Source organism: Leguminivora glycinivorella, chromosome 27 (genome assembly GCF_023078275.1).
Source record: "Leguminivora glycinivorella isolate SPB_JAAS2020 chromosome 27, LegGlyc_1.1, whole genome shotgun sequence".
NCBI classification, from domain to species: domain Eukaryota; kingdom Metazoa; phylum Arthropoda; class Insecta; order Lepidoptera; family Tortricidae; genus Leguminivora; species Leguminivora glycinivorella.
Window position 1 is genome coordinate 1737381 of NC_062997.1, and position 19486 is coordinate 1756866.

The following is a 19486-nucleotide window of genomic DNA, read 5'->3' on the forward strand; positions in this document are numbered from 1 at the left end:
TCATGAGAAAGCCGATTAGGAGTTTTAAATCATCTGAAAACCTATTGGGAGTTTTAAATCACCAATAAACCTGAGTACGAGTCCTAAATATGAAGTGATATTGGGAGTTTTCAAATCTTTGATTTGAAACTCCCAATAATCACCTACTGATATAAAGTTTTCTAAAAAACATTTTTCTTAAAGTGAACGGTTTTTGAGATATCAGCTCTCAAAGTCGTAAAAAGTATGTCCCCCCCCCCTCTATTTTTATAACTACGGGGTATAAAATTCTAAAAAAAATAGAGGTGATGCATGCTAATTAACTCTTTCAACGATTTTTGGTTTGATCAAAGTATCTCTTATAGTTTTTGAGATAGGTTGATTTAACTGTAATTTTGGTTAAGTTATTGGTTTATTATATTTGCTGCTACGGAACCCTTTGTGCGCGAGCCCGACTCGCACTTGGCCGGTTTTTTTTCTCAGAAAATCAATCGGGACAGTTATGATACTGTTAAAATAGTACTGTGGGCCGCCCTAGCATGTTGTTCATAAGTGATCAATTTAAAATCATTAGCATGGCTCGAAGTTCGACGCATGGTTCGAAAGAGTGTCTGCATGACTTTAGTTTACAGTGTGTCATAATTATGATGACATTATTTAAGATTTTCCATAACTAGGTTGAATTGTATGGCTGATCATAAAGGGAACTTGTATGGCACAAATTCTAAAGTATTCCATGAAAATGTTTCTTGCTTTCTAATACTAAATCGTAATTAGGCCCGTCAGGTCGAAGTTTATTTGGAATGCTGCTCCCACACTGGCACACCTCGGACACTGTCGATCAAATATAATGAAAGAGGCGCGTTCCTAGCACAGTCTAAGCTCGTGTAGGTGAACGCGTACTATGCTTGTATGAGAGAAATATGACAGGCCGACTGTTCGCGTTTTTTACATACGGTAACCGAGAGGGGGTGGGCGGCACTTTCAGCGGGGAGCGGGAGTGCCCATACTGTGCGATAGTACTCTTTATTATACTGTGACACGGGGCTGTATAACATTTATAACATCTCAGTGTGGGAACATTAAAAAAAAAATCTGCTTAGCGACATAATCCAAACATCAGCCAGTCTGCTCCTCATTCATAAACTGAGCTTATCTTGTTAAAACGTCTGTAATCAGTAAACAATATAACTTATCACGCTGCTAGACAAATATTACGGTTTTACCATGCAAGTGAATTTTTAACCCCCGACGCAAAAACCCCCGACTGCGACATAGTAGACCGATTTTCATGACATGAAACATGGCTAAGAACAGTCCCGACTAACTCAGCTTTCAGACAAAAAAAACTAAATCTAAATCGGTTCATCCGTTCGGGAGCTACGATGCCACAGACAGACACACACACAGACAGACAAACAGACAGACAGACAGCCAGACAGACAGACACGTCAAACTTATAACACCCCTTCGTTTTTGCGTCGGGGGTTAAAAACGACGGGGTGTTATAAGTTTGACGTGTCTGTCTGTCTGTCTGTTTGTCTGTCTGTGTGTGTGTCTGTCTGTGGCATCGTAGCTCCCGAACGGATGGACCGATTTCGATTTAGTTTTTTTTATTTGATAGCTGTGTTAGTCGGGAGTGTCCTTAGCCATGTTTCATGAAAATCGGTCTAATAGGTCGCGGTCGGGGGTTTTTCAAAATGTTAATTTTGTGGTTAGGTTATTGAACTATGTACTTAAATCTTATGAGTATACACCGGACAGATGGGGGCATCTCAGAGTTCGACAACAGTGGAAAGGCACACACAGACAGACAGACAGACAAAATAACGTAATATGGATGCACCGCCTGCACCTAATAATAACGTGTGTGACACAGACACAGGCACACAGACACAGACACGCACGCACGACAGACAGACAGACAGACAAAATAAACGCTGCTAAATATGGCTGCACCTAATAATAACGTGTGTGAAGTCACGTAGTTGCTATTACTCAATGCTATAGTCATTGTTGAACTAACTGATTTGCTAAAGTGTCACATGAATCATAGTGGCACTATATCAAAACATACCTATCATATATACATATCATTTTATGACACTGGTCCCACCGCGAGCTAGTAAACTATGAGCTATCGGCTATAAAAACGAACAAAAGATAATCACTCCCGTGTAAATAAAAGAGACACGGCGATGTTTATAGTTACTCGCCCAGCGGTGAGCTATCAATATCGCCGTTTCTCTTTTATTTGAAAGAAAGATAGAAAGATAGAAATGTTTATTTGGTGTATAAAAAAAAATTAAACTTAACCTATTTGCATAGGAGTGCCTTTTTTTGTTTGTTTTTATAGTCAATAGCTCATAGCTTACTAGCTCGCGTGTGTAATTAATTCAAAGCAAATTCGATGCTCTGCCAGTGCGAGAAAAGTAAATGAATCGGCAGTATTAACAGCTTATCAAGCTTATGTTACCTAAAGTTTGAGATATGGCGTCATATTTTGGGGTAACTCTACAGATCGACTCTTTACTCGTTCCCTCAATGCTGAGGATCATGTCATTCTGTTGAAGACTAGGTCTCTCCTCAGATCGACTAAGAGCTTTTAAAGCCCAGAAAAGATGTTTATGTTCGATGTGTAATTTACAAATAGATGATACATGTAAACCACATTTCATAAAATATAATATTCTAACATTGCCTAGTCTGTATATCTTTGAATCAGCCGTCTATGTCAAAAATAATATTAGCCAATTCTCTGTTTCCAATTGTGCTCGGCGATGTAACCATGATGTAACCAAGTTTACACAAGTTCAAGAAAAACAGATCTTTTTGCGAAAAGTATTTTCGGTATGGCACCTAAGATTTCCAATAAATTACCAAATAACATACTAAAATTAGGTGACATAGGTTTTAAAAAAAGTGGCTCAGCAGGCAGGGTCACTACCGACTGAAACCACGGAGACCGGTCATCATATTTTGTACCAAGTATTATTATGTAGTTTGAAAATATAAGCAATCCCATTACATTTTTATAGCATATTGCAGTACAATAGTGAAATATAATAATAAAACAGTTTTATAACTCTATTGGTAACAGTTAGAAATACACATTTGAAAGCAACATTTTTAAAACTACTTTTGAACCTTTAAATTGATGCTGGATTGATTGAAATACTTTTGATTATGTAGCTAAAATTGCTAGCAGTCAAATGCTCACTAAACATTCACTAAAGTTACTGATAAAGTTTGTTTGTCCCTTTCAATCACACCAATACGACGGAAAGGGACAAACTAACTTTATCGGCTTGATAACTTTAGGGAACGTTTCTGAATAAGGGAGACAGACTATAATGTTAAATATGTTCAGAAATGTAGGTATATACCCATAGGTATGCTGTATTTTAATATTAAAATAAAGGAAAACACATTAAATTAATGCAGGAAAATAATTTCATTTTTGATTAATACTTGAATAACTTTTTTTTAATACATCAGCATTTACCGTCGCAAACATTTACATTTGGCTAGAGTGCCATAACAACATTACAACATAGACAATAAAAAAACTAAAAAAAAATACAACATCAACTTCTAAAGCATACATTGGATGATTAATTGATAGAATTTATACATAAATGACGTCAAAACTCACCTAAAATAATTTTCCGGCGACTGGCATGAGGCTCCTCGGTGTAAACCCACTCAAAATCCGTTCGAGACACTTTAGCACCCATACTTAAAATTCGAACGTAGTTCACCACATTAGAATACGCGAAAAGATACGTTTGGTATCTATAAAACGTAGCCGTGAACTAGAGATAATAGGGCAACGGTAGTATATTAGAAAACTCGCTTTATATCTAATCGAAAATCACCTAATCGCAGACGGCGAACGTCTAGCGAGCAGTGTTGCCAGACGGAATCTGAAGTATACAGTAGAAAATTGAATAAAAAATCAGTAGATCGGGAGAAAAAGCAGTAGACTACAAATATTGATACCAAGTGAAGAATAATGAAAGAAAAATTATGCTGTTACACGAAAACGGTCCTGGAACTCTTTTAGACTTCTCGCGATTTTAAATTCATGAAGATTTGCTTTTAAAGGTTTTGGAAAAAACATACAAAGGTCATTTTTGACAAACTTTTTTTCTTTCTTATCCATGATCAAGTTTTTGTATGAAAAAAAAAACCGAATCGAAAAGCCACACGTCAAGAAAAAACTTATCCCATACAATTTTTACGAAGATAAACTTATTCGACACAAGCGGCTCACCCCAGCTACGCATGGGGATTAAAAATGGTTATACATAGTAACTTAGTAAGTTATCCGTAAAAGATAGGCATATGCTTTCGCGGACTTTTATGTAAACCTATGAGAGATACAGTATTTCGTTATACATCTCATTGATATAGCTGAAACGGTTTGGGCAGCGTTTTCGATTAAGGCTCTCAGCCAGTGGGATTTTGTCCGACTTGTTTAGCAAATATCGTCATATATCAAACAAAGTCTCAAAAAATTATATTAAGCATATAACCTTCCCCAAGAATCACTTATTCATAGGTGAAAACCGCATGAAAATTCTTTCAGTAGTTTTTGAGTTTATCGCGAACACACATAGACAGACGCGAAGGGGGACTTTGTTTTGTAAGGTGTAGGATGCATTCAATTGATTCCATTCCTATTCAGTATCGATGGGGCAGTTGCACAAATAAGAACTTTTTCTCAAACTTGCAATGAAATGTTGTCGGGACTACTAAGTACGTATCCGGTGAGCTGAGTGAAGATGATATTTCATAGTACAGTTCACACCAAAGCCTGTAAAGCACCCTCCATTTGTTTCTAAACGTCAAATGCTGACACTACACCATGACATTTAATAATCAGAAAAAAAAACATTCATAGTACAAATGCACTGAATGTCACCGTTTAATAAGTTACCTCAGAGTAAAAAAAATTTTTGGCGCGGAATTACAAAAGTTTTCTTTTTGCCCAGTTATCAAGAGATTTTTTTTTATTTCATTGCAAGTTTGAGAAAAGCACTATACATGCCTCGCCGTGAAAAGGGCGTACAGGCTTCGTATCACTATCCTACTCAGATGGATATACCTACACAGATGTAAGCCTTACATTCCCGGCATCTGACGTAATGTACTATTATTTTATATGAGCACATATAAAACCAGTTAGAATACAAACATCAAACTTCTTGCACCCGCCTAAATCGCTATTGCTAATACCAATAAGCTACCACTACATTACGAACAATTACAGATATAAAGTCTGTCAAGCGATTTCTGTCACTAGAAAACGCAGCAACTTTAAAAAATGAAGGGATGCAAGTTGAACCATAGAAAATTTTAATTTCGCGCCTTAACTAAGTTGTTGAACCGTCTATAGTAAAAATTTGAAGCCAATCCAATTGAATACACTAAAAAATATTGATTTGGAAAAAAGCAGGTAGATTTCTTGAAAAATTACAAAAAAAGCAGTAGATCAGTAGATTTTTTCAAAATCAGGTAGATCTACTGCTAAATCAGTAGATCTGGCAACACTGCTAGCGAGAAATATAGCAATGGGCTAGGCTATCAAATCTATCAATTCAATAGGTAGGCGGAGTCGTCACGCCGGCTGTGGCTGTAATCAAATCAGTGTTGCCAGTGATAGACAAACTAAATATCTGAATTCCGCATAACTTTTCACGAGTGAATTAAGGGGCGGTTTTCATCGATTTTTGAAAAGTTTTGAGTTGAAACTCCTAAATTTGCACTACAACCAACGGCCATCGGTTCATCAGTCTTTTATCTTTTATCTTTACGTAAGAACCAGTTTTTAAACATGGTCTAAAAAACACTTGTTAGTGTTACATACATGAAATCGGCCTGTTTAGATTAACTTTTCTAAAAATTCAAGAGAGATTTCAATTTGAAACCAATGAAAACAAAAGTTATGACCAAAAAAACAGTTTTTTACCCTAAAATTGTTCAACTGAGTGTAGTGAAGTAATTATGAGATACTATTTTATTTGAAGACTATGCTGTTAATATGATAGGCTTTAGAAATTATCATATTAATATCAATGGCTTCAAATCGAAGGTGACTGGTGCAGAGAACGCCCTTAATGAACAGAACGTTTCTTGAAAGCTGGCACGAATGGAATGAACATATGAGTACCACCTGTATCGGTATAGGTACAGTACAGTTAGGCAGCAGTCATGAGCGACCATCTTATTGACAATTAATTCATACGTGCCAGATGGCCAGTGGCCCATCATTTGTCATATCTGAAAGTTACAAGTTACAAGCGGAAGTTTTTCATATTAGATATTGACTACCACTTGTAAATTGTAACTTGTAGCTTCGAGAAATGGGCCCCAGATCTTGGGAAATGACATAATAATGCCAATGGTCTACCTGTACTTTATTTTAACTTACACTGCAAAACCAGTGAATAAACTACCTGGCTTAGTGTTTTAGTATTATTCATATTAATTTATTCATACTTTCACATAAGTATACAACAAGAGGTACACTTAACATGACACCATGTTAGGGCATCGCAGGTAAACTCATAATCTAGAACTCAAATGCTAATCTACCCTCATGGAAATACATACTAATTAACAAAAAAACCGGCCAAGAGCGTGTCGGGCGACGCTCAGTGTAGGGTTCCGTAGTTTTCCGTATTTTTCTCAAAAACTACTGAACCTATCAAGTTCAAAATTTTCCTAGAAAGTCTTTATAAAGTTCTACGTTTGTGATTTTTTTCATATTTTCGAACTAAACATTTTTTTCCACTTTTTATATATTTTACCACTTTGTCGGCGTGATTGATATACATATTGATACCAAATTTCAGCTTTCTAGTGCTAACGGTTACTGAGATTATCCGCGGACGGACGGACGGACGGACGGACGGACGGACGGACGGACGGACGGACGGACGGACAGACAGACATGGCGAAACTATAAGGGTTCCTAGTTGACTACGGAACCCTAATAAAAACGATGTATACAAAGGTTAACCACATTAAATTGTTACAAGTGAACTTTCAGTAAATAATTATTATTTTCAAAACATTAGCAACTGTACTGTCTAAACCAACTCGTCCGATTAATTAGTGTTAGTGCTACTAATAATGTACCAAATTAGCGACTTTCATTATAAAGCGGTAACCCTACGTCACAGCCCAGTTGACTTGAGCACATGACAGCAGTCAGGTGACATTGACAGTAGGTTTCAAAAGTTTTTCGAGCTACTGATAAGAGCGTTGATAATTAAAAAAAATGTCAATTTTACTTTAGCTGTATTTGCAACTTAGTTAAATAATGCATGAATAAAAAAATGATATTGAAGAATTTTAAGCAAACTTGTACTTTACAACAAGACATAAATAAATTGTATCCATAGACAATAACTACAGTTAGCCAACTTACTGGACGAAATGACATTTGCCTGTGAGCATAAACAATCCAAACTCTTTCTTATGTTTGATTGTGATCATGGCGGTCGGTAAAAATAAAGGCCTTTCGAAGGGCGGTAAAAAGGGTGTTAAGAAGAAGATGTAAGTGCTTAATAAGCCTGCCATAATACATTATAATCAACCGTTAATGTGTTTAATATTATATATTCGAAGTGAAATCTGTGATTGTCCGGATATTTGCCGATTTAACTTAGTGGCTCGTGTCAACCGTGTTTCAAGTTTTCAGGTTCCTTAGAATATTTTTGCATATACCACGCTCTTACAATTGTATAATAGAGTCTACTTATTAAATTGCAAGTGACTTATGGCATTATTTCTGTAGATATCGAGCGGTAACTTGGTAAGTTTTAAGGTTATATGACACTTCTATTTTGCTTTCAGTGTAGATCCCTTCACCCGTAAAGACTGGTACGATGTTAAAGCACCGTCCATGTTCGCCAAGAGACAAGTGGGCACCACCCTTGTCAACCGTACCCAGGTCAGTTCAGCATTTCCTTACTTTTTAGGTTAGAATTAGAATATCGTGCAACCTAACCTCACTATGTGCACAAGTGCAATTTTCTCTTATAAAATGAGTAATTCAATAGAATCTGCAGTATGCCTACCACGTGGTCTACAAGCTTTTTATAACTAAACAGTTTCCTTTGATGCCTTTATAGTCAGTTTCGTATAAATTGATGTATAAATCTTGGGAGTTAAGTCTAACCTTTCCCTTTTCGAGCAGAAATTGTAAAGAAAAAAATAATTACAGATGAATTCTCTGCAGTCCATAATTTGTCCCCTAAATTCAATTAAAAACAAATTCAAAATTTACAAGCACTTGTCACTAGTGAGGTTTCTAAGGAAACTTTAATTTAAAACGTACAAAATGATGATCCACCTAGCTCGCAATGACACAGAACTGATGAAAACATTTGTTCCCTTTTGATTTACCACTGAAAATCGCATGATTGCAAACATAACCTCAAAATGGTTCAATATTGTCTCTGACCAGTGTTTTTTTTTCTAGGGTACGAAAATCGCGTCCGAAGGTCTGAAGGGGCGCGTGTTTGAGGTGTCACTAGCTGACCTTCAAGCCGACACTGATGCTGAGAGGTATGTTCTAAAACAATAGTGATGCATGGTTTTATCAAAATGTGAAAATACATACAGCATTTTATAGTCATTTGATAAAAGTATATTTTTTTTTACATGTCATGGAAAAACTATAGGTTTTCCATGGCAAACTTAGTCAAGTCTAAGTAGTTTTATTGATTAAAAGATAATATTATGAGCATTAATGATGATCCACCTAGCTCGCAATGACACAGAACTGATGAAAACATTTGTTCCCTTTTGATTTTACTCTCTGAGAATGCTCAAAAACTTCTCCTACGCACTTTCCATCAATACTCATTACAATATTAATTAAGCTCCTCGTCACAGGTCTTTCCGCAAGTTCCGTCTCATCGCCGAGGATGTCCAGGGCCGCAATGTGCTCTGCAACTTCCACGGAATGGACCTTACCACTGACAAGCTCAGGTAAGACTATATTACTGAATTTTTGTACAAAGTGCAGCTGTAAGTAAGGCTGGTTCAACTTTCAGAAAAAATTGTGAGGGGTCCACTTATAACTCTTTGAATGCTGTATTCGTCACTGACTCTGACTTAAGTAAAAGGTTATTGTAGTGTATTGAAATATGAGGGTACTTCAACAAAACCAGTCTGGATTTGTCAGGTACGCAATCACATGTGCTCTCCCGAATTTCGGCGATATTTCCGCGATATAATAGTGGCGACGGGACAATTTGGTAGTAAAAGCGTGTGTAAAGACGGTGTTAGTGAGTTTTTGTGAGGTTTTGAGTGCAAAGTGCAAAAAATGGGTATTAAATTTGGTGAATTTGATATGGCTAATGGCTGCTGGGAAAACTACATTACAAGGTTTGAATTCTGTTTAAGTGCAAATGATATAGTGGATGAGGACAAGAAAAAGGCGAATTTGTTGGCGGTATGTGGCTCTCAACTATTTGATTTAATAGTTTCTTTGTCATCTCCCACTAGTATAGGTGACATAACCTATAAAAAAATTTTGGAATTTTTGAAGGCTCATTTTCATCCTACACCTAATGAGATTGTAGAATCATTTAAGTTTCACTCAAGAAATCAAGAGGAGGGGGAAAAAGTCAAAGATTATGTAGCAAATTTAAGGAAAATGAGTATTCATTGCAATTTCACAGACTTGGAGAGGACTTTGCGTGATCGCTTGGTTTGTGGTATTCGGAGTAAAGAGGTCCAAATAAAGCTGTTGCAATGTGAGAAGTTAACATTTAAGCAAGCAACAGAGATAGCATTTTCACATGAGAGTGCCACATTTGATTCCAGTATTATTATATTGCCAGGATCATCTAAACCAGATGTGGAGGTTGATGAGCCCATGGAGGTAAACAAAATCACTAACATAAAGGCTGACAAACAGAATAAATCGTGCTTCAGGTGCGGTAGGCAACATAGAGGAGAGTGCAGATTCCGTTGGAGTAAATGTAATTCTTGTGGCAGAACCGGCCACATTGAGGCTGTATGTCTTACTAAAAATAAAAAGGATATGGATATAAGGCATAAATCAAACTGCAATGGATTATATGCAAATGTAAACAATGTTAGAGAAAATAAAGCTGACCCTATTATGGTAAAGGTGTCAATTGAAGGTTCTGTTATTGAAATGGAAGTGGACACGGGATGTGCATATACTCTAATTTCTGAAGAGACAGCCAGACTCATATGGAAGGGGAAATTACCTATATTAGAGAAAGATGGTGTCGCATTGTCTACGTGGACAAAGGACCAATTACAGATATTGGGGACAGTTAAGGTGCAAGCTTGTTTCAAGGGATTACAAGATAACCTTATGATGATTATAGCCAGGGGTGATGGACCTAGTCTTTTAGGACGTAATTGGTTTAGGCCATTCGGAATACGGGTTGAAGGAGTTATGCATCTGAAAATAAACAATGATGAGATTAGAAGACTTCTCCAAAAATATAGTGATGTTTTCCAAGAAGGTTTGGGGAAGTATAAAGGCCCAATGGTGAATATTAAACCTCGGGAAGGAGCGGTGCCCAAGTTTTTGAAAAGTAGACCCATTCCTTTTGCTCTGAGAGAAAGAGTAATGAAAGAAATAGACAGGTTAGTAGAGGAAGGAGTATTGGAACCAACCGCACACTCTGAGTGGGCTACTCCGATAGTACCTGTCCTGAAACCAAATGGTAATGTAAGGCTTTGCGGTGACTATAGGTCTACGGTTAATATGGTAACTGACACCGATACATACCCTCTTCCTACTTTGGATGAGGCCTTCACCGCTATACAGGGTGGCACAATTTTCAGTAAGATTGATCTAGAAAGGGCTTACACTCAGGTTAGTGTGGATGAGGCAACGGCACAGCTACTAACAATAAATACACCGAAAGGCCTTTATAAAATGAAACGTTTAGCCTTCGGGGTCAAGGCGTGTCCCGGCATCTTCCAGAGACTTATGTCTTCCTTGCTTGTAGGAATAAGAGGAATAGCTGTATTATTGGATGATATTGTTGTAAGTGGCAGAGATGTCGCCGAGCATAACTCCAGATTAGAAATGGTGTTAAAAAAATTACAAGAAGCTGGCCTAAGAGTTAACAAGGAAAAGTGTAACTTTGCAGTACAGAGTGTGAAATTTTTAGGGTTTCTCATTGATGAATGTGGCATACACCCTTGTGAAGATAAAATACAGGCAATCGAGAGAACACCGGCACCAAGTAATATAAAAGAGCTCCAAGCATTCTTGGGGTTGCTTAATTTTATGATCGGTTTTTACCGCACAAGGCTAATATTGCTGAACCACTTTACAAGTTGCTAAATAAGGATATGAAATGGCAATGGACTATGCAGCATCAGAAGGCATTTGAAAAGCTGCGGAAGATGTTGTCGAGTACTGACACTCTAGTCCACTATGATGTAAATAAGGAGATAATTATGTCATGTGATGCGTCACAATTTGGCTTGGGCGCAGTTCTAGAACATGTGATGGAAGATGGATCAGTCAGACCGGTAATGTTTGCCTCAAGGACAATGAACATTCATGAAAGGAATTATGGTCAGATAGATAAAGAGGCAGCAGCTATAGTATTTGGCCTCAAGAAATTCCACCAGTTTATTAGTGGTAGGAAGATTACGATCAGAACCGATCATAAACCGTTATTGGGGTTGTTTGAACCTAAAAAACCCATTCCAAATGTTATATCTCCAAGAATGCTCCGCTGGGCATTACTATTGAACTCTTATGATTACTCCATACAGTATGTGGAAGGTAAAAAATTAGGAAATGCTGATGCTTTAAGCAGGTGGCCGTCCCAGGACCAATCAGCTGAAGAGGAATATTTAGGAGTCCTCCTTATAGAAGAAACTCCATCAGATCTGGAACTGTCCGCCAGTGAAGTGGCGAAATTGACAACTAAAGATAAAACACTAAGCAAGGTGTTATACTGGATTCGAAACGGGTGGCCCAGCAAAGTAGATGTCGAATATAAAGTATACTGGCAGAAACGCAACGAAATATCAGAATATAGAAACTGTATTCTGTGGGGCAATCGAGTGATTATACCGGATAAGATGAGGCCGTACATCCTACAGGAATTACATTCAAATCATGACGGAATAGTGATAACAAAAGCCTTAGCGCGAAGTTATTTTTGGTGGCCGGCTATAGACAGGGAAATAGAAAATTTGGTAAAAAAATGCGAAACTTGTGCTGAAAATAGAAATATGCCCTCACAAGTGAGCCATAAGTGGATAAGGCCGGAGAAAGCATGGTCACGGTTGCATGTTGATTATGCAGGGCCATTTCAAGGAAAAACATTTCTCATATTGATAGATGCCTATTCAAAATGGCCTGAAGTAAAGATTGTCTCGGATATGAGCTCAGGGACACTTATAACTGTTTTACGGGACATATTTGCAGAACAAGGGTTACCAGAGACCTTGGTCAGTGATAATGGCAGAAGTTTTATTTCGGACCAGTTTAGAGAATTCTTATCAGCTAATGGAATAAGACAAGTCTTGACGCCACCGTACCATCCAGCGTCTAATGGGCAAGCTGAGAGGACTGTACAGACGGTCAAGAATAAATTAAAGAAACAGTCCACACTTCCATGGAACATAAGATTACCTACAATATTGTATGGATTGCGTACTACACCGAATAGTACGAATGATAAGTCACCGGCGGAACTTTTAAATAACAGGCGTTTCCGGACCAAGTTTGATCACCTTAATCCACTTACATTTAAGAACCAGGAAGAGACGCAAGTGTGTGACGAGAATGAAAACACTCAAGTACGTTCATTTCAGACGGGACAGACGGTGTATTTTCGGAATTACAGTTCAGGACCGCGCTGGTTGAAAGGAGTCATCGAGAAGAGACAAGGCATTTGTAGGTATATAATAAAATGGAACGGAAAGTTAATGAAGAGACATATTAATCAGATACAAGGTCATGGGGGAAAGGCGGAAGATATCCGTCAGAATGCTACAGAAGATACAGGTCATGAAGTAATACGTGACACTGAGACCAAACCATGTGAAGATAGTGATGAGGATGAAGAACTTAATGTAAAAGTAAATGCTACACCCCCGGCCTCTCAATGGGCTGATATCATAGGGGTTTCCGGTCCTCAGGATTATACACTCAATCAGAGCCAAGAACGCATACCGCCAACCAACAAACGAATGAGATCGCCTTCATCACCACAAAACATGGAAGCAAAGAGAGTGGCCATGGATTCATATGAGAGTCTGTCAGAGTCTGATTATGAACAGACAGAAGATCCAAACCAAGACTTTTAATAGACAATGATAATGTTAGTTTTAGTATAAATGCATGATAGGATGTAAGGACCTTGTTACAGACAATTTAATAGTGTTAGTGAACTGTCGATAAACAATGAAAATTAGTGCTAGTGAACTATCAGTGATTTATAGTGGACTATCCCGAGGGAAAGGCATGTAGTGTATTGAAATATGAGGGTACTTCAACAAAACCAGTCTGGATTTGTCAGGTACGCAATCACATGTGCTCTCCCGAATTTCGGCGATATTTCCGCGATATAATAGTTATTAATTTAAGCTTACAAATGTAAGAAATGCCTGGCATCTGTTGGGTCGACGAAAATAGCGGGTCACAACTGAATGAGACTAGCACAGGACTGGGAGAAGTGGCGTACTAAAAGAGAGCAGAGGCTTAAGCTCAGCAGTGGTCGATGAATTTAGGGCATTAGCATTCCAGAGGGGTGACCCTACTTCAGGGGCAACTAACATGGTGTTTAATAGTTATTTGTTTTACAAGGGGGCAAAGTAGTTGTTTAACCGCACGTGCCAATATTGATACCTGAGCAAGCGAAAGATTCCAATATTGAACCGTGAGCGTAGCGAGTGCTTCAAAAAGTGGAATCTTGAGCGTTGCGAGGGTATCAAGGCACGAAAGTTAAACAAACTTTGCCACCGAGTGAAACACAAAATTTTTCACCACACCAACACGAACAAAATACTGACTATAAAACATCAAAATAAATCAAATTCATCAATTTATTCAATATTTTTGATTCAAAATCATCATTTATAGGGTAAAATCTAGCAGACATATTAAGACATCGGGTTAAAATTTGCATGAAATTACTTTGCCCCCTTGTGGATAAAATGCAATTTTGCTATCTGTTTTCGAATAGCAAAGAATGCCTTTACCAGTTGGTGTGGTGAAAACATCTTTTCACAAAGGCCTAATGTCAATTTGTTTAAATGTATTTTGTCTGTCAAATATCAGTACTTTCTAGTGATGATACTGATGATATACGCAGTCCAGCTATATGAAGTTATACCTCATGGTCTTCGTATCGTTTTATGCTGCGAACATTATATGCTGCCACACAATATTGAGTCTTATTACCACTGTAAGAAGAACACTTTGTGTCGCTGCTACATTTTTACCAATTCTTATCACTTGCTTGACAATAATGTCTACCTCTACAATTTTTTTAAATCTGATTATTCATATAAAAATGAAACTGCCAAACTTAAGTCGTAGCAAATACCATGCAGACTTACCTTGGTCTTAGTCAATTTTATTCTCAAGTTTATTGAGACTATCTGTGAAGAAGCTGGTTAGCTATCTAAAATCAAGTTTATAGAAATTACTTTTCCCCTCACGAGCTTCGAAACACGTGTTTTGTCATTTAATACCAGCGGGTAAAAACGCATTTTATCCACTAGTGGGTAAAGTCATTTGACCTTGAATAAAGTCAAAATAACTGCTTTAAAATTGATAAAAGTAGGTGAATCTAGTAATAAAAATGATTTACCACCTGTGGAACTACTGGAAGCAGTGATAAACGCAAAAAAATGCGTTGTAGTTTCCTCGCTATAGTGAGGGGAAAAGTTTTGTGTTACACTCGGGTGCAATAGTACATTGTGCAACAAGGGGAGGAAGTTGAATATTACTAACGAGACTAAGTTAAATCGCGACGGCTTGCCGGAGCGATTTAAAGACTCGAGTTAGTAATATTCATACTCCCCGAGTTACACACAATGGTTTTCTACACACTCGCAATGTAAAAAATATGTAAATAGATGTAAAAAAGTTAAGTACGGCACAAGAAATTTCATTATTCCCTTGGGAGAACGATTTTTCTATAACTCACGCCCCGCCTGCGTGCAATAACACATTTAAAGTGATATGAAAATGTATTTTACTTCTTGTGTGTTAAAAAACTCGCATGTTCAGGATTCTATTCTCGAACCACTTCACTTCGCTTGTGGTTCAACTTTAGAATCCTTTCACTTGCTCGTTTTTCAACTCCACACGGCGTTAATATACAACTTTGCCCCCTTCTATAACAAATAACTATTAATTTAACGCCAATATTTACTTAACGAGGTTGGTAGAGAATGGTTTAAAGCATTAAGTCCGCCTTTTTGCATAGTCTACTACTATTTCAATGCAATATGGTGAAAATGTGGATACATCTCTTTGTAGTTGACTGTACTGTAATATGTTTCTTTTGTGCAATAAAGTTAAAATAAATAAATATGTACATACATACATACATACAATCACGCCCATAGCCCATAAAGGGGTAGGCAGAGCACATGAAACTACTATAGCTTCAGTGCCACTCTTGGCAAATAGGGGGTTGAAATAAAACGTAACTGTGACATTGCAGTGACAGGTTGCCAGCCTCTCGCCTATGCCACAATTTAACCCATATCCCATAGTCGCCTAAGTCGCCCTCTACGACACCCACTAGAAGAAAGGGGTGGTGAAATTCTTAACCCGTAAATAAATATGTATTTTGTAATTACAGATGGATGGTCAAGAAATGGCAGACGCTGGTGGAAGCCAACATTGATGTGAAGACCACCGACGGCTACCTGCTCCGAGTGTTCTGCATCGGATTCACCAACAAGGACACGCTGAGCCAGCGCAAGACTTGCTATGCCCAGCACACCCAGGTAAGAATGAATACAAACAATTTTTTTTTATAAACCTTAACCCCCCAGACAATAACCTGACCACAAAATTATAATTTTGAAAAAACCCCCAACATGTAGACCGATTTTCATGAAACATGGCTAAGAACACTCCTGACCTTTCTGACAAAAAAAATCTAAATAGGTTCATCCGTTCGGGAGCTACGATGCCACAGACAGACACACACACAGACAGACACGTCAAACTTATAACAGTCGTTTTTGCGTCGGGGGTTAAAAATAGTACATTATGATACGAGTTCGAAAGAAAGGAAATTCGAAACGAGTGGCGAAATCGATAAGAGTTTTCCTTCTTTGCACGTGTATCGTACGATGATTTTCAGTACTTATGTCCCTTAGTTTTGACCTGACAAGAAATGCACTTGTGCACTAGTTCGGGAAAAAGAATCATCTGTACTGAAATAGTACATTACGATACAAGTGCGAAAAAAAGGAAGTTCGAAAAGAGTGGCGATAATTAAAACACGACCTACGAATTTTCTTTTCGCACGTGTATCGTACGACGTTTTTCAGTACAGATGGCCTTCCGAACTTCCGAAGTTTCGACCTGACATATAATGAATCAATTGAAATACGGTTGTACTCACGTTATTATATCGCTATTGCTGCGACATGTTTCGGGCCAATTCGGAGGCCCCTCTTCAGGCGTATAGGAGTTCACGCGACGGCTAGACTCCGCAAACTGAACGCGCCGCTCGCCGCTCCGCCCGAAACATGTCGCAGCAATAGCGATATAATAACGTGAGTACAACCGTATTTCAATTAATTATTTGAATATGTCTCACGGAAGTTTAACGTGTATATAATGAATCACTTCTGGCACTAATGCGTAAAAAAAACACCATATGTACTGAAAATAACTGATTACGCAGTCCAGCTATATGAAGTTATACCTTATGGTCTTCGAATCGTTTTATGCTGCGAACATTATGTGCTGCCACACAATATCGAGTCTTATTACTACTGTGTAAGAATCACTTTGTGTCGTCGCTACATTACTAGTACATACAATCACGCCTGTTTCCCAGAGGGGTAGGTAGAGACGGATTTCCATTTGCTACGATCCTGACAAACCACTTTCGCTTCACACACTTTCATAACGTTTCTCATACATGCTTCTCGGTTTCGAGTACGTTCTGATCTGCCCTTTGTGCAATACCTTCCCGATTTGGTCGAAAAAAGTTCGCCCAGGTCTTCCACTTGAGAGTTGTAACTCCATACATCAGTAAATGCGGGTTAAGTGACATCTAGCGTCAGTCACGCGTCAAACTAACACTACTCTATACTAGGTGGCAACAGTGTCTCGTCTGCCAAAAATGTCATATTAGAACAGTTTACAACTTATATTACAAGCAGAAGGAATTGAAAACAGAATACTGATTAATACTATTATAATATTAGCAAGAAATTGGTGAGCATTAGACTCTTCATTCGTCGCGACATCTATTGACAAGTAGCAGACTGATAATTTACGTTAGTTGACGCGTGATTGTCGCTAGATGTCACTTAACGATGCCTATACAAATAACTAACGTATCTATTCTACAAGAGCTTAATGTCAAGACTCGCCTCTCTGCTATCTGCCGGGAGAGAATTATAGGCTTCTTTGGCCATTTGGCCAGACGAGATCCTGACAGCCTTGAGAAGGCGTTGATCGTCGGACCAGTGGAGGGCCATCGTAAAAGAGCCGGATTACCCACGCGCTGGTTCAACACAATAAAGAAGGTCACGCGCGTTGGGCTCCAGGGATCCTTTAGGAAGGCAAAAGATCGGCCTGAGTGGAGAGCACTGCAACGTACAGCGACTTATGGTGGTCACGACCCTCAGTCATGAGGTTTCGACGAAGAAGAAGAAGATACAAATAACTCGCATTTACTGATGTATAGAGTTACAACTCTTCCCTTACTTATTCCTCTATGCTTCCAACTTAGCTTAACTTTAGTTTATTGAAAGGCAAAACTATTGATTTTAATTTTATACTGCGAGGGTTATTTATAAGGCAGATTGCATATAAAAAATCTAGAACCAATTAAAACTTATGATAGCACAATTTCAGCTTACCAATCCCTATATAAGTTTCTAATGGGTCGGCAACGCGCATGTGACACCCCTTGAGTTGCAGGCGTCCATAGGTTACGGTGACCGCTTTCCACCAGGCGGGCCGTATACCTGTTTGCCACCGACGTGGTATAAAAAAAAATATAAATAAGAGTCGCACTTAGTTAAATTTTCTAACCAATTTTTCCTTCACCAGGTCCGCGCCATCCGCAAGAAGATGTGCGAGATCATCACCCGTGACGTCACCAACTCTGAGCTGCGCGAGGTCGTCAACAAACTGCTCCCCGACTCCATCGCCAAGGACATCGAGAAGGCCTGCCACGGCATCTACCCTCTCCGCGATGTGTGCATCAGGAAGGTAAGAAGTTTACACAATTGTACGGTAGATGGCACTGTGCAGGACGACGCGATTCCTAGAAGGCGCTAACGAGCAGTTCTCAAAAAGTTTGTAAATAGCCACGTTAACAAATTTTAAGTGATTCTATTTTGTTACCAACATTTAGTAATATAATTGTACTTTCGTGACATATGTACATGATAATTGTTATAATTAAGAAAATATAGATATTAGAGAACCTTAATGACGAATAAAACTTACTAAAATCTCAATTCATCAAAAAAAATTGGTAGAAAAATAGAAATAATAAAAACAAATTTAACTTTTTCCTTAATTTTTGTACAAACTTTTTATGAACTGCTGTAACGATGTGTCGACGTAGAATAGATTAGTAATGTAGTAAAATTGTGAATATTATGGTTCAATCGCAAAATACATAGAGAAGGTTTGCACCGGTGAAGCTGTCATAATCGCTGTCAACTTAGGGACCATCCACACTTATAAGACGCATGTCTTGCGGCGCGGAACAGACGTCCCCGCCACGCCGCCTGAATGTAATTCAAAAAACGTCTCCTCAGTACATTCTGTATAAGAAGGACGTAAGACGCGCCCCCAGGCGTCGTGGTGGCGGCGCCGCAAGACATGCGTCTCATGAGCGTGGACGCTGCCTAAAATGGCATGATTCAGTCTTGAGATTCTGGATTTGTCCAGCAAACTCCTATAACTATGTTCCAAAAAATTATGATAATATATTATGTTAATTTAGGAGAACCACAATGATGATCCACCTAGCTCGCAATGACACAGAACTGATGAAAACATTTGTTCCCTTTTGATTTACCACTGACGACCGCCCATCTACCACCCTATATACTCCCCGCGCACATGTCTCACGGCTACGGTTTCCCCAGGTGAAGGTGCTGAAGCGGCCGCGGTTCGAGATCTCGAAGCTGATGGAGCTCCACGGCGAGGGCGGCGGCAAGCGCGGGGAGGCGGGCGACAAGGCGGAGCGCCCCGAGGGCTATGAACCGCCCGTGCAGGAGAGCGTCTAAATATATGACTACAACTTATGCG

The 19486-nt window shown here is 38.6% G+C and overlaps 2 protein-coding genes across 3 annotated transcripts in view; one reads left to right on the plus strand and one right to left on the minus strand.

The window, feature by feature from the left end:
• The window catches only part of LOC125240377 (sphingolipid delta(4)-desaturase DES1), a 30430-nt gene extending 26550 nt beyond the window's left edge, over nt 1-3880 (minus strand). For both annotated transcript variants that reach the window (XM_048148287.1, XM_048148286.1), the window contains exon 1: nt 3635-3880. In XM_048148287.1, the coding sequence (XP_048004244.1) occupies nt 3635-3716 (82 nt within the window). In that variant the 5' untranslated portion in view covers nt 3717-3880. The remainder of the gene's footprint in view (nt 1-3634) is intronic.
• Nucleotides 3881-7401: 3521 nt separating this feature from the next.
• LOC125240378 (40S ribosomal protein S3a) lies at nt 7402-19482 on the plus strand. The gene is made up of 7 exons (XM_048148288.1): nt 7402-7545; nt 7846-7942; nt 8474-8559; nt 8890-8985; nt 15831-15978; nt 18272-18433; nt 19324-19482. The coding sequence occupies exons 1-7, from the start codon at nt 7484-7486 to the stop codon at nt 19462-19464; spliced, it is 792 nt and encodes a 263-aa protein (XP_048004245.1). The 5' UTR covers nt 7402-7483; the 3' UTR covers nt 19465-19482.
• The last annotated feature ends 4 nt before the right edge of the window (nt 19483-19486 follow it).